The 15,974-nt window shown below is 40.4% G+C and overlaps 1 protein-coding gene across 1 annotated transcript; it reads left to right on the top strand.

The window, feature by feature from the left end:
- Positions 1 to 1,789: 1,789 nt before the first annotated feature.
- LOC134576952 (taste receptor type 1 member 3-like) lies at positions 1,790 to 15,698 on the top strand. Its single transcript, XM_063435615.1, has 7 exons — positions 1,790 to 1,907; positions 2,439 to 2,725; positions 3,588 to 4,364; positions 9,406 to 9,609; positions 10,323 to 10,443; positions 11,440 to 12,230; positions 15,639 to 15,698. Exons 1-7 carry the CDS (start codon positions 1,790 to 1,792, stop codon positions 15,696 to 15,698), a joined length of 2,358 nt encoding a protein of 785 aa, XP_063291685.1.
- Positions 15,699 to 15,974: the final 276 nt, after the last annotated feature.

The following is a 15,974-nucleotide window of genomic DNA, read 5'->3' as shown; positions in this document are numbered from 1 at the left end:
TCACTTACTCTATTCTAGATAGATAGGTAGAGGGTTCATAGCAAAACAGAATAGTAATATATACAAAATCATATAGATACAAACATTTAGACAATCTCAGTTTGACACCATGGCCTTGATTTAATAAGCTTTCTAAATAAATCAATACTGTTAGAAAAACGTATCTTTGTACAAAAATTCCCTTAGTGTTTAATGGTGACTTTTTTATATAAATCATTTTTTTTAACATTATTAAATCATTTGGAAAGTTTCTGAAATATTTATTTTTCTTTATTTTCTTTCTTTATTTTTTATGATTTTATTTATGTTGTGTGTCTGTGTATATATTGCAATTTGTATCCTATATAATATATGTTTTCTTTTAAGATATACAGCAAGTAAAAGTCCCGGAAACCTCACTATTTGACTAGACATCCTGAAGGTTTAAAATACTAAGAATTTAATCTAATCAAATGTTATGGACAGTGCCAGATGGGCATTTTTGAATAATTTCTGATTTATCCTGTTATGACACAGACAATTCTTTCTACTTCCTAAAACCTTTCAGTATCTCTATATACTGTATGGTATCACACCGAAAACACAGTTTGATTTTATTTTTGGTTTTGTATTTTGTTTTTGTTTTTTTTGTGTTTGTTTGTTTGTTTTCTTCTGGGCAGTCTCCCTATCAGAGAAATGATATTCAGTTGGATTTTATTTTGGGAATTCATTTTTGGACTCATTCTCGTGAAGGCTGACGATCAGGAACCCATAGCTTACCAAATTTTTAGAAAACCCGGAGAATTCATGATTGGTGGCTTGTTCCCCTATCATTCTACAGTGGACAATTATGGCAACTACTGGAAACCAGAGCCAATAACATGTGAAAGGTAATGTTTGAATAAGTCTATATTACTGGGTCACTCTCTATAGATGTTTTGGGTTTTGTGATAATATTGGTCAAATGCTTGGGGCCATTAGGGGAATTACATTGGATAAGACATCTAAAAAATGACAACTGCTATTTTTAGTGACACTTTTCTAAACTTTATTTCAACTATTTTGTTTGGGATAACTTTTTACATTTTGCTCAATGTACATATGAAAACCTGTAGAAGTGAACAGTGGGTTCACTTGACTTAACTTTACCTGGAATTTGAATGTCTTATAGCATATTAGTGCCTATTTGCGAGGAAGCTAGGCAAGGTTTGTTCCTCTTTAGCATAGTCCTCTCTATTATGCTCCCTGGTGGTCTTTAGACTGCGTAATGAATCTGGGATAACGTAGTACACCTTGGTGGTCCCATTCATTAAGCAATGTGTGGACCGTCTTTATCTCATAATATTATTAAGGACACATTAAGTTAATTTGATGCAACTATTTATTTAGAATACAAACAATTTAAACCTAAATAAAAAAGAATATTATTTTAATGAAAAATCTGAAAAACCAAGCAAATAATTTTAACTAATTTTAATGGAGAAGTAGCCTTATTAGAAAAATTAGATTAAACAAATGGAGAACAAATAATTGATGTGAGTAATACCTTAACCTTCAACGGTTTCTGAATTTATCTAAAATGTTTTCATTGAATAAGGTATACCCAAGGCAATATGCACTAAATATTGCATTGCGGGAGTGTATCTTGAGTAGTTTGCAAGGCAGGAAAACTAAAATCATGAAAATCCCTCTAAATATCGAACAGCAATTATTACAAAAATACAGTAACGCAATCACTTGAAAAAAACACTGTGAGTGTAACGTTGCATTTGCTGAAGCTTGTTGGTTCTGGGCCACACTTACTTGCAATATGCCAGCATCTCATGAAGATATGGAGTTGGAACAAAACGAACCAGAAGGGGGAAATATATTTAGGGTAAAATCAAGCTTGATAACAAGAGGGGAAGGTGGTCCTAAGTTGAATGTAGGTATTATGAATCACACTCTAGGAGTAGAAGACAAATCAGGAGTCAGCAACTGAGCTGGATAATCACAGACAGTAATTTGGAGACCCAACGAAGGAAAGCTGTAAGATCAATGGTTTGAGTTAGGAAACTTATACTTATAGCAGCGTTTAAGCCCATTTTTGTGATGAGCACAGAAAAAAATGTGTTCACGCAATGGCAAATCCTGACGCTCTTGTATATATTGAATATGTAGAGATAACAAGGTGGATTCAGCTAACTTCCTTTTTAAGTTGATTCTCAAAATAACACGTTTTTCTATGGCAAATACATGAAAATTTATAAATCTTCTTATAATACTCTTAATTGGAAGCTTCATTTCAAATTCAAGTATATGACGACTTGTAGAACTTTCATAAGGATCAGATGGTCCATAATGTTTTGTCAGATATGTTCGCATTTTATAAATAATTAATAGTTTTTAAGAAATTCGTAACAGTCTTTATCATTTCATATTTTCTATTAACACAAAATATTTCAGTTTTAACCCTACAGGTTTTCTACAGGCTTTGGCCATGCAGTTCACTATAGAGGAAATTAATAACAGCACCATCATCCTTCCTGGAGAAAGTGTTGGGTATGAAATGTACGACACCTGTCTGAGTTCTATTGCAGTTATCCATTCCGTACTCATGTTTCTCGCTCAAAATGGTACAAATCATGTAGAAATGCAATGCAATCTTACAGAGTATAAAACCAGAGTCATGGCTGTGATTGGACCTTCAAGTACTGAGGTTGCAACGTCCTCCATGAAGATGCTAAGCACTGTGCTAATTCCGCAGGTAGGTTTCTGGCTAACATGCCTTCATGAAACCATAACTAGGTGTTCACAGATATAGAGGCCGCTTGTGTATTCTCCACCAGAGTAAAAGATTCATGTTACAGGTCAAACTTTTGGCACTCTAGCTGGTCTAGACATCGTATCCCAACATGCTTCAACAGCCAGTGGGTTATGTGCACAACAGTAAATAAAGTTTAACAAACCAGTATGGAACTTTTGTAATTCATGGTTTGTTGAAATGGTTATTACAGGTCTGTAAGAGTTACCCTGTTTTCTTCCCAAATATTTACCTTACTAGTGAGTTTATGTTGCTTGATTATTCTCCCCAATTAATTTATTCCATGATTTAAAACTGACCACTTCTGAAAGAGGAATGACATAGTTTAAGATGATTTTTGGACATGTCGACCAGTGATAATTAATGTTTTTGCAATAAAAGCGAAGAGAAGGCACTCAATGAAATTTTGAAAATGTGCACTAATTAAATAACGCAATATCTCCAGAAACATTTGTTTAGCCTAGAAATACTCAGTGACCCAAGTGTGGTAGGCTTCTACCATTGTTATGGAAATCTCAAAGTTGAACCATCTACTTTAACCCCTTAAGGACACATGACATGTCTGACACGTCATAATTCCATTTTATTCCAGAAGTTTGGTCCTTAAGGGGTTAATTTGAACGATAGATTTACTCATTTTAAACAGTTATTTAACAATCTGTGCTGATGGCATAATTCGGCATCTTGAGACATGGAGGTTGGAAAACATTGCCTATATTTTTTAATTTTACTATATCAATAAAATCAAGGAATGCGTGTTTTTTAATTTATTTATTTGGATTTTTTCTTTGAAACTTTTTTTCAGGTTAGTTATGCTGTAACTTCGGATGTATTTAGTGACAAAAATATCTATCCATCCTTTTATCGAACAGTGCCAAGCGACAGTAAGCAAGTGGATGGCATGATAGCATTGATCTCCTATTTTAAATGGAACTGGATTGCAGTTGTCGGCAGTGACGATGACTATGGTAAAAGTGCTTTACAGCAATTTTCTTCCTCGGCCATGTCCAGTGGAATCTGCATCTCCTACGATGGTCGCATCCCCATGTACCTCTCGACCTCCGACACAACTACTGCGATTGAAAATATCCTGGATGAAATTGAGAAGGCTGATGTCAATGTAGTCTTGGTCTTTGCAAGTTTAACCCAATCTATAGCATTTTTCAAAGAGGTCATCATGAGAAACATGACTCAAGTTTGGATAGCAAGTGCATCTTGGGTCCTTTCACAGAGTATTCTATCTATGCCTGGCATTGAGCGTATTGGAACAGTAATTGGCTTCTTTCCAAGGGTGCAAACTATTCCAGGATTTGACATATTTGTTAAGAACACAATCTCAAAAATATATGCAAACCAATTATCTTCTCAATCCACATCTACAAACACCGTGGGAAGTAATGCCGACTACCAAGGCCTTCATTTTCAAGTTGATCAGATCCCTATCATTCTAAATCCACTGACAGAATTGAATGCACAGAGTGTATACACAGCAGTATATGCCGTTGCATATGCCCTTCACAATCTTCTGAACTGTAATTCTGTAAAATGCAACAAGGAAAATGCTACCATCTACCCATGGAGTGTAAGTTATATCCTTTTCTTTACTGTGATATAATTATTTAACCATAAACAGCATAATCAGCTTTGTGTTATATAAAATATCTATCCTATATATGCCATAAACAGTGCAATTTCATGGTGCTTTAGTTGGACCTAACCCATTTAAGCCAAATTGCCTTAAAGAGACACTGTAGGTACCCAGACCACGTCAGCTCATTGAAGTAGTCTGGGTGCTGTCCCTATTGCACTTAGTGCTGCAATGTAAAACATTGCAGGTTCAGAGAACTACAATGTTACATTGCAGCTCTAAGTCAGCCCTCAGTGGCCACTGGGGGCACTTCCGGAATCCAAACAGACTTTTGGTCCATTATCTGACGCTGATCCAGCATCAGATTTTCCCCATAGGCAAGCATTGAATAATGCATTCCTATCGGGAGGTCTAATGCGCACACGGCCGTTGCCGGGCATGTGCATTAGGTCTCCCCCACCAACGTCAGCCAAGAAGCATGGCCAGAGCCTGTCCCAGCACTGAGGGACATCGGCGTCAGATTTAGGTAAGTGGCTGAATCCTAATTGTCCTTGACCTTTACGCTGCTTTTGATACTGTTGATCATCAACAGCTTCTTCTCATCCGCCGTAACCTTGGTCTACGAGATATTGCTCTCTTCTGGTGCTCCTCCTCTCTTTTAGTGTTTCTTTCTCTGGCTCTGCCTCTGCCTCTTCCTCCCAACCTCTCTCTGTTGTTGTCCTCAAGGCTCAGTGCTTGGTCCTCTACTGTTCTCCATCTATACTGCCTCCCTTGGTAAACTCATCAGCTCCTTTGGCTTCCAATATCACTTATATGCGGATGACACACAAATCTATCTGTCCTCCCCTGATCTCTCCCCGCCCCTCTTGACTAGCGCCTCTGACTGCCTCTCTGCTATTTCTAACTGGATGGCTGCCCACTTACTTAAACTTAACTTGTCCAAAACAGAACTTCTGGTCTTTCCTCCCTCAAGTGTTGCTACTCCCTTCTCTGTCTCCCTGTTAATGGTGCTACCATCAGCTCCACCATGCAGGCTCATTTCCTAGGTGTTCTCTTTGACTTCTACCTCTCCTTCACCCCTCGTGTCCAGTTGATCACCAAATCCTGCCGCTTCCATCTCAAAAACATTGCGCGCATCGGTCCCTACTTAACGCCAGATGCAGGACATGCAGTTACATGTCCTTTCTCGCCTTGGAAAGGACATGCAGTTACATGTCTTTTCTTGCCTTGACTACTGCAATCCGCTTCTCAGTGGTCTTACGTGCTCCCAACTTGCCCCACTGCAGTCTATAATGAATGCAGCGTCGAGGCTCATCTTCCTGTCTGCCCGCACCTCCCATGCTTCACCCCTCTGTCAGTCCCTGCATTGGCTTCCTGTAATATATAGGGCTCAATATAAAATTCTGGTTCTTGCTTTCAAATCTCTGCATAATGCTGCTCCCACCTAGCTATCCTCCCTTATACACAAATATGTTCCATCTAGGCCCCTACGCTCTGCCAAAGACCTACGTCTATTCACTGTTCGTACTCCCACTTATGATGCTCGCCTTCAAGATTTCTCTAAGGCTGCACCGTTCCTGTGGAACTCCCTTCCCTTCTCCGTTAGATGCTGTGGCGGAACCAACCTCGCCACTGAGAACTGGAGAAGCCTGGTTGCTAGCCTCCTGCCCAGTGATTATGGTCCCTGGGAGGTATTGCCCTTTAAGGGACTGAATTGGGGCTTATGGACTGCTACCATAATGTACTGACCCTTTAAGAACTACTTGTGGGCATGTGGATTGTATAATACTGTCCCTAGCCCTTTAAATACTTTGGGGACAGATTGGTACTTTTGTATATGGCACTTCGGACACAGTCGAAGCTGTCGAAGTTACCGAAGTTGTCGAAGTCGTCGAAGTGGCCGGTATCGGACCACGTGGCGGCGGCCATTTTAACTTCGAACACTGCCGACCCTTAACATCAACTCCACTTCGACACTTCGACTAAAGTCGAAGTACAGGCACACTTCGAATGGGACTTAGCCGTTTTTATGCCAGAAATTGACCGACCGCACAGCCCAAATCCATGGAACTGTTTTGGGCAAGAAAATGTGCTGGCGGTCGGTCATAAAAGGACTTCTGTGTAACTTTTGATCCACTGGAGGGATTTGCCTGATTTTTGGAAGTGTTTATGTTTAAAGTATGCTGAGTCTGAAATTTTTTTGGGGAATGTGATGTATGGTTTTAAAGTTATGAAAGTTGTGTAAAAGTATATTTTAAACTGTATGCATAATGGGATTATGTGTCACACTAAGGGGAGGGGATGTGTGGGTTGCACCTGTGTTACTATTGGTTATTTTATGCCTCCCCCTGGGTGTGGCCTGTATGTGTGAGATGGAAATAAAAGCCAGGCTGGATGAGCCAGTCCAGAGTTCCTGTTTTACCCTCAAAGTGAAGTGTCGTCTCATTATTGGGGGAAGGATTTATTGCATGCTGTTCCAGTTGACTGCTAGGAGTGTAAGCCTATTCGTATGGTTCCGATTCAACGGTCAATAGTATTCCTATGCTTGAGAAGATTCATATGCTGAATCGGTTCGGTGATTGTGGTGTCTGCCAGAGTGCTTGGAGTCCTCAGGAAGCGCTAGGAGCATCCTTTAACGGAGGTACCCAGTCGGGGTGCCAGGTGATCCGTTACAGATGCTCACCCCGTCTCCACTCCTTCAAGAAATCATTAAAAACTCACTTTTCACAAAAGCATATCACTTAAACTGTTAATGGCTCCAAAAAAAAACCACACTAAGTCTTCATTGAATAATATTCTACCAATCTATTTCCCTAATACTTCCCTTACCTTTTGTGCCAATTTAACCCACACCTCTAGCATGTAAGCTCATTGAGCAGGGCCCTCAACCCCTCTGTTTCTGTGCGCCAAACCTGTCTGGTTACAATTACATGTTTGTTAGTCCACCTATTGTAAAGCGCTATGAAATTTGTCGGCGCTTTACAAATATAATAATTATAATAATACCCTCTTCAGCCCCGCGGGAGAGGTTCGCGAGGGAGGGGGTACTGTAGGGACCTATAGTGTCAGGAAAATGGGTTTGTTTTCCTGGCACTATATGATGCCTTTAACTTTTTTAACAATAAAAACAAAAAACAAATCTGACTAACATTGAATATCACCAAGTATACAAATATCTACCCTCCTGCAGCCAATTCACTTTAAATGTTAAAGGGTTTCTATAGTGTTAGGAATAAAAATCTGTATTTCTGACTCTATAGTGCTTTCTGGTCTCCTCTACCTTTCGCCACCCCTTGCTCATAAAGGGTTAAAAAATTATTTAGTCATTTGCCTGATTTCTGCGCCTATCACCCTTGCTACTGGGTCAGTGCTCTGCTTTCTCAAACATCATCCAACGGGGAGGGCTATTTGCCTTATTGCTTCAATGCTTTTCTATGGAGATTTTACTGATGCTGGATGTCACCATGCAGAGCATGAAGACGTCCAGCAGCAGGTGACCTAAAGTCCGTTTGATTGACAGCCACTAGAGGCAGTCTTAGTCCTACAATGTAATAATTGCAGTTTCTCAAAATCTGCGATGATTTACATTGCATTGCTAAGGAGGACAGGGACACTGCACACAGACCACTTCATTGACTCTTTCTTTGCAATATGATGAAGTGGCTTGACAATCGCTCTCACTTAGCGACAATGAGACATTAGAAATGAGAGCTGGGAAATATTATAAAGAGCTGGGGAATAGAATGCAGAACTTGATAACGGAACACATAACTGGGGAATAGAATACAGAGCTGGGGAATAGAATACTGCACTAAGAATATACCCGACATTTCATTTTTGCAAATCTTTCATTATTAAAGGACCACTATAGTCACCCAGACCACTTAAGCTCAATGAAGTGGTCTGGGTGCCAGGTCCCCCAGGTTTTAACCCTGCAGCTGTACACATAACAGTTTTAGAGAAACTGCTATGTTTACATTGCAGGGTTAATCCAGCCTCCAGTGGCTGTCTCCCTGACAGCCGCTAGAGGCGCTTCTGCGACTCTCAATGGGAAAATCCCATTGAGCACGCAGAATTTCCATAGGAAAGCATTGAGTAATGCTTTCCTATGGGTGGTTTGAATGCGCGCTTGGCTCTAGCCGTGCATGCGTATTCCGCTCCACTCGGGAGGAGAGGTCACCAACGCAGAGGGAGCCTGGCGCTGGATTAAGGTAAGTGGCTGCAGGGTTTTTAACCCATTCAGCCCAGCGGGCGGGGGTCCCCGAGGGTGGGGGGGACCTAAGGACTGTATAGTGCCAGGAAAACTAGTTTGTTTTCCTGGCACTATAGTGGTCCTGTAAGTGTTATGCAGTTACTAAATTGCTAAGCTTGCATAGGACATGACACGCCATCATACATTTAGCATAGTAATCTCAATAAAAACAAAAACAATACCACATTTTTTTTTAAAGTGAGAAGAGTAGTCATATGGTGTAATGTTGTTAAAGGGACACTGTATGACACTGAAGTGTTCTGGGTGCAAACTCCCATCACCCTTAACCCTGAGCATGTAATTATTGCAGTTTTTATAAACTGCTATAATTACCTGTTAAGGTTTACTCCTTGTCTAGTGCCTGTCTACCAGACAGCCACTAGAGGGACTTCCGGGTGCTTAGACGACTTTTGACTCTGGACGTCCTCACGCTATGCATTAAGACTTCCAGCGTCACCAAAATGCCCATAGGAAAGAATTAAATAGTGCTTTCCTATGAGGAGATCCTAATGTGAGCTAAGCCAGCACCAAGGGACATTGGCGCTGGATCCAGGTAAGTGACAGAAGGGGTTATTAATCCCTTCTGCACCACAGAGGGGGAGGGGGGGTTGACAAAGGGGGACGCTATAATGTCATAAAAATGAGTTTTTTTCCTGGCACTATAGTTTCCCTTTAAGGAAGCATGACAGAACATTTGCTATAACCACATATACAGCAAATTGCTAAATTTACAAATACATTTCTAATCAACAAAATTAAAACAATCCTTTCTCTTTATGACAGTTACTGAATGAAGTGAGAAAAGTAAATTTTAGTGTTTTTAACACCACATTCGGCTTTGATGTAAATGGTAACCCCAAAACCGGATTTGACATTGTCATCTACAATCTCAGTGATACTGATACTGAGTTTATTAAGATTGGATCATACAACAATGTCATGGATTTAAATAGTACACTTATTTACTGGGGGACACCCAACAATAAGGTGAGTAGAAGATAAGAGTGTGGATATGTAGCTATAAAATATATTTTTATTACTTTATCCTTTAAAATGCTCTATACTAGTGCTCCTCAGCCCTCTCCTCAAGGCACACCTAACAGTCCAGGATTTAGGGATTACCTGGGTGTGTCTAAGGTGTTTGGAAAAGGAAAAAAACACACCTTAGAGTCTAGTTCAGGGATAGGCAACCTTCGGCACTCCAGATGTTATGGACCACATTCCCCATAATGCTCTTACACCTATAATGCTGGCAAAGCATCATGAGAGGTGTAGTCCAAAACATCTGGAGTGCCGAAGGTTGCCTATGCCTGGTTTAGTTTTATTTTGTTTTGTTTTAACACCTTAGACACACCTGGGTAATTCCTAAACCCTGGACTGGTGTTAGGTGTGCTTTGAGGAGAGGGTTGAGGAGCACTGCTCTATACCAAGGGTAGGCAACCTTTAACACTCCAGATGTTGGAGACTAACAGATGTTATGGACCACATTCCCCATAATGCTCTTACAACCATAGTGCTGGCAAAGCATCATGGGAGATGTAGTCAACAACATCTGGAGTGCCAAAGATTTCCTACCCCAGCGTAAGTCAGATATCTCCACTGTTACTATTTATCAACACGGTTAAATAAACATGTATATCCATATGTAGGCATATTCTTCTCAAAGACCAGTACTAGCATTTATTTAGTTTATTTACTAGGTTCCTGAGTCCCAGTGTTCTGGTGATTGCTTACCAGGGCAGATTAAACGAGTGAAGGGAACCCATTCTTGCTGCTTTGACTGCATTGACTGCCAAGAAGGATTGTTTCAGTCTGCTGATGGTAAGCTGTGACAAGATGTTTTTTTTAAATGTTTCAAAGTCAAACTTGCAATTTTATTTTGTCCAAATTGAAATTTATTTTATTTCCAAAATGTAAACCTCTATTTGAACTAGTGTTTATTTACTTATTTACCACAAAGAAAAGAAAAGGGACACTATAGACACCAGAACAACTACAGCTTAATGTAGTTGCTCTGGTAAGTATAGTCAGTCCCTGCAGGCTTTTTCAGAGAAAAGGCAGTGTTTACATTGCTCCCTTGGGACACCTCTATTAGCCAATGCTCAGGCGCTCTGCATGGCGCCGCTGAACTTCCCCCATAAAGATGCATTGATTCAATACATCTCACTCTCTGCTGTTTTCAAGATGGCTTCCTACTTCTTTCTGCTGTGGGTGCTGTAACCCTACCATCTGGTACTATGAGCCAATAATAGTTCTTGAAAAGAGAGGTCAATACCATGCATCCACTCATGGCAGCTGGCTCTGCTGCCCGAATGGCAACTCAATGGGGGCTCCTAAAATTCCTACGTAAAGGAGACTAGGCATGTGCAAAATCTGCTGAAACAGGACATATTTCAAATCTGTCTTGTTGATTTTCTACACGGCCACCAATTAGGAAGGATGGGCGAACTGAAACCTATTTAAAAAATAAGGTGACAGCTTTTTATTTAAATTTTTGACTCATGCATAGGCAATGGGTGAAAGAAAAAGATAAATAGTGTTTCTAAACTATTGCAAATAATTTGTCCCCCCATAAAGACTGCTGGGCACTGAGCCAGTAGACAAGCATCCACTTTTACTCACATTCTACGCACATTTCCACATCGTTTATTATAAGCTATGCCCCTGCTTAAAATGTTTTATTTATTTAGATAAATGAATTGAATGATTTATTTTGGTTTTCATTTACATGGAACCTTTCATATTTTATGTCTTTGGAATTTGAGGAGTTTGTTAAAAGTTCTTGATTGAAGAATTTCTCAATATTGTTTCTCGCAGATGACTTTGAGTGTCACATTTGCCCAGCCGGTCAGTGGTCCAATGTAAGAAGTACCGTGTGCTCTGACCCCACCTACCTCTTCTTGCAGTGGAGTGACACCTCAGTCATATTTCTTCTGCTGCTTACATCTGTCCTCTTCTGCACTATCATTGGAACATTCATTATCTTTGTGAAGAACAGACAAACTGCCCTTGTCCGGGCCTCTGGGGGCTACATGAGTTTCTTGGCTCTCTCCTCTTTACTAGCAATTACCGCCAGCATAGTTCTTTTTATTGGCCAGCCCACTATGAATATATGTAAGATTCAACAGCCATTGCAAGCCATAGGTTTCACTTGCTGTCTTTCTACATTCTCAATCAAGGCCCTTCAAGTGATATTGGTAACAGATTTTAAAGGTGTGGACTCCAAGTATATCCAATGGCTTAAAACCAAAGGGACATGGGCCTCATTGCTCCTTAGCATTCTGATTCAGTGCTTATTTTGTGTCTGGTACATTAAGAGCAATCAATTTCTGTCTCCAGATGAAAAAGTCACCTACCTTCGTAAATATCTAAAGTGTGAGATTTCCAACGTTCCAAGCTTTGCTTTAATGTTCGGATACAATGGAATTCTTGTCCTCATGTCATTCATGTTAAACTGTGTAGCCCAAGCACCTCCAGGTCAGTATAATCTGGCCAGAGATATTACGTTCTCAATGTTGGGGTATCTGCTCATTTGGATTGTCTTCGTCCCTGCCTACGCAAAACTTACAGATGGGAACCAGCCTTTGTTGCAAATGGTCGTCGCCTTGGTTAGCTCCTTTGCCATTATTTTGGGTTATTTTTTTCCTAAATGTTATATTCTGATAATGAAACCAGACATGGCATCCGAGGAATATTTCAAAATATACAATAATTAATTTGTTATTGCACAATGTATGTTATTGTTATTTGAAATAAAAGCAGCCTTTTTGGAAACGAAAATCTGTTTTGTTGTGAACTTTATTGTAAAAGAACTAAAAAAAATCTGAGATCTCTAAGAACAGACAAAAGCTTACAAGAACTTAATAGCTATGACTTCAGGTATTCCTACCTCCAAGCTTAAAAGTATTAGCTTACTCTGTGTCAGTATTTCATTTGTCCAATTTAAGTATTTAAGGTAAGCTAGCCCTTATTATCCACATTATCTGGCTTTCACTTGTAGAACATCATCATGTTCCAACTAATTTGTCTAGTTTGACTATTGTAACTTCCTCTTAAAGGAACACTCCAAATACCATAACCACTACATCACACTGTAGTGGGTATGGTGTCAGAAGTGTCCTGTCACCAACTTAGAGTGTGCCTAGCATGATCCAGGTAAGTTTTTAAACCATTCTTAAATGGTGTGACTACTTACACTGGGAAGGTGCTTATTTGAGTAATGTACTTTAATGAAATGATAAATGTCAACATTATCAACCTCGGGGTACTCTCCAAGCATGCAAAAGGTGTACTTGCGCAGGTAAAGACGGAAATGCTCTGCGTGTATATATTTCTGTACATGTACATGACGTCATATTCAGGGCCGGTGCAAGGATTTTTGGGTACATAGGCGAAGATGCATTTTTCCGCCCCCCCTCCCTCTAAAATTAACATCTTCACCTATGGGCCTCTTAACTAGCCCCTCCCTATTCCCCGTCCCTTAGTGTTCCTCTCCCCTCTCCCTTCTTTTCCCTGTCCCTTGGTGTTTCTCTCCCCTCCCCTCTCTGTCCCTTGGTGCACCCCCCACCCTCTTAGCGGTCACACTCCCCTTCCTGGTGTGCCTCCTACCTGTCTTGTAGTGTTGCGGAGCAGATCCTCTACAGGAGCTTCAGTTTTCTGTACCTGGCTGGACTGACAGGAAGTCCTCTCTCAGTGAGCACTTCCTGTCAGTCTGGCTGGGTACAGGAAACAGAAGCTCCTGTACTGCGCTCCGCTCCGCCACGCTACACTCAGTGGTGTATACACACTAACAGCCACACACACTCAATGACAAACACACAGACGTCACTGACAGACACAGACTCACTGATCTGACACACACTCATTCATTGACAGACACACACTCAATCACAAACATACTCTCACTGATTAGACAGACACTCACAAACACACACTGATAGACACTCACACTGACAAAACACACTCATACACTGACAGACACACATTCATACAATCATTCAGACACACACACACACTCACAGACAAACACATACACACACTCACAGACACATACACAGACACATACACACACACACTCACAGACAAACACACTCACAGACAAACACATACAGACAAACACACTCACATACAAACACATACACACACAGACACATGCACATACACAGACAAACACATACACAGACACACACAGTCACAGACACACACATACCGACACACTCACAGACAAACACATACACACACAGACACATACACATACACAGACAAACACATACACAGACACACAGTCACAGACAAACACATACACAGACACACACTCACAGACACATACACAGACACATACTCACAGACAAACACACTCACAGACAAACACATACAGACACACACACTCACAGACAAACACATACACACACAGACACATACACATACACAGACAAACACATACACAGACACACAGTCACAGACAAACACATACACAGACACACACTCACAGACACATACACAGACACATACTCACAGACAAACACACTCACAGACAAACACATACAGACACACACACTCACAGACAAACACATACACACACAGACACATACACATACACAGACAAACACATACACAGACACACACAGTCACAGACAAACACATACACAGGCACACACTCACAGACAAACACATACACACAGACACATACACATACACAAACAAACACATACACAGGCACACACAGTCACAGACAAACACATACACAGACACACACTCACAGACACATACACAGACACATACTCACAGACAAACACACTCACAGACAAACACATACAGACACACACACTCACAGACAAACACATACATACACACAGACACATACACATACACAGACAAACACATACACAGACACACACAGTCACAGACAAACACATACACAGGCACACACTCACAGACAAACACATACACACAGACACATACACATACACAGACAAACACATACACAGGCACACACAGTCACAGACAAACACATACACAGACACACACTCACAGACACATACACAGACACATACTCACAGACAAACACACTCACAGACAAACACATACAGACACACACACTCACAGACAAACACATACACACACAGACACATACACATACACAGACAAACACATACACAGACACACACAGTCACAGACAAACACATACACAGGCACACACTCACAGACAAACACATACACACAGACACATACACATACACAGACAAACACATACACAGGCACACACAGTCACAGACAAACACATACACAGACACACACTCACAGACACATACACAGACACATACTCACAGACAAACACACTCACAGACAAACACATACACACACAGACACATACACAGACACACACTCACACATACACACACACACTCACAGACAAACACATACACAGACACACACACTCACAGACAAACACATACACAGACACACACACTTACAGACAAACACATACACAGACAAACACATACAGAGACACTCACAGACAAACACATACACAGACACACACTCACAGACAAACACACACTCACACATACACTTTCAGACACACAAATTATTGATAATATGCCGCCCCTGTAAAAGTGCCGCCTGGAGCCGTGGCCCCACTGCTGCCAATGGACAGGCCGGCCATGGTTATACGTGATTTAATTTGAATTCCATTTAGTATTTCCTAAGTTCCGAGCACACTATGATTGCCTCTCCCAATCTACAGTATCATCTTCAATGAAGATATGTATTACTATTGAGAAAATGTATCATAGAGAGCTGTTTATAAGAGCACTAAGAAGGAATTCAATTTAAAATTATACAAAGGAAGCCAGTGAAAGTGTTGACAAAGAACCTGTGCTTCAAGCACAAAGACATAAAGAATAACTGACAAAACTGGAATACCCTCACTTTAGCGGGTTGTTGTTGTGATTGCCACCTTATATTTCCATAGAGACGGTTATTCTGGTATACGTCAACATTTTTACAAATTTCAGGTTGACCGAAAATATTTTAACGAATTTCGGATGAACCAAAAAGTGAATGTTTTCAACTGAACTGAAATTAAAATTCTCTGTGCACATCTATCTTGGAAACCTAATGGTGCAACCCTTAATCATCACTGAGTGTGTCACGTATAGGGGAGCACCAATAGAATTATACAACAGTTGGTTCAAAATAGAGGATAACTTCAGAGCCATTTCATATCTTTTATTATCTAACACCAGATACAGAACCTCCTTAATAGATGGAATAGTCAGTGATTTGCATTATTTAGGTATAGTTGCTGTAACAAATTCCATTGGAACACATGGGAAAATAATGTAAAAAAA

Source organism: Pelobates fuscus, chromosome 11 (genome assembly GCF_036172605.1).
Source record: "Pelobates fuscus isolate aPelFus1 chromosome 11, aPelFus1.pri, whole genome shotgun sequence".
NCBI classification, from domain to species: domain Eukaryota; kingdom Metazoa; phylum Chordata; class Amphibia; order Anura; family Pelobatidae; genus Pelobates; species Pelobates fuscus.
The sequence above is the reverse complement of the archived record's forward strand: the minus strand, read 5'-3'. Positions and strand labels throughout refer to the sequence as shown.

Excerpts from the sequence above, each read along its gene's own strand:
- LOC134576952 (XM_063435615.1), top strand. The coding sequence starts at position 1,790 with ATGCCAGCATCTCATGAAGATATGGAGTTGGAACAAAACGAACCAGAA. Across the intron at positions 4,365-9,405 it reads CTACCATCTACCCATGGAGT|TTACTGAATGAAGTGAGAAA; the intron begins GTAAGTTATATC and ends TCTTTATGACAG. Across the intron at positions 10,444-11,439 it reads ATTGTTTCAGTCTGCTGATG|ATGACTTTGAGTGTCACATT; the intron begins GTAAGCTGTGAC and ends TGTTTCTCGCAG.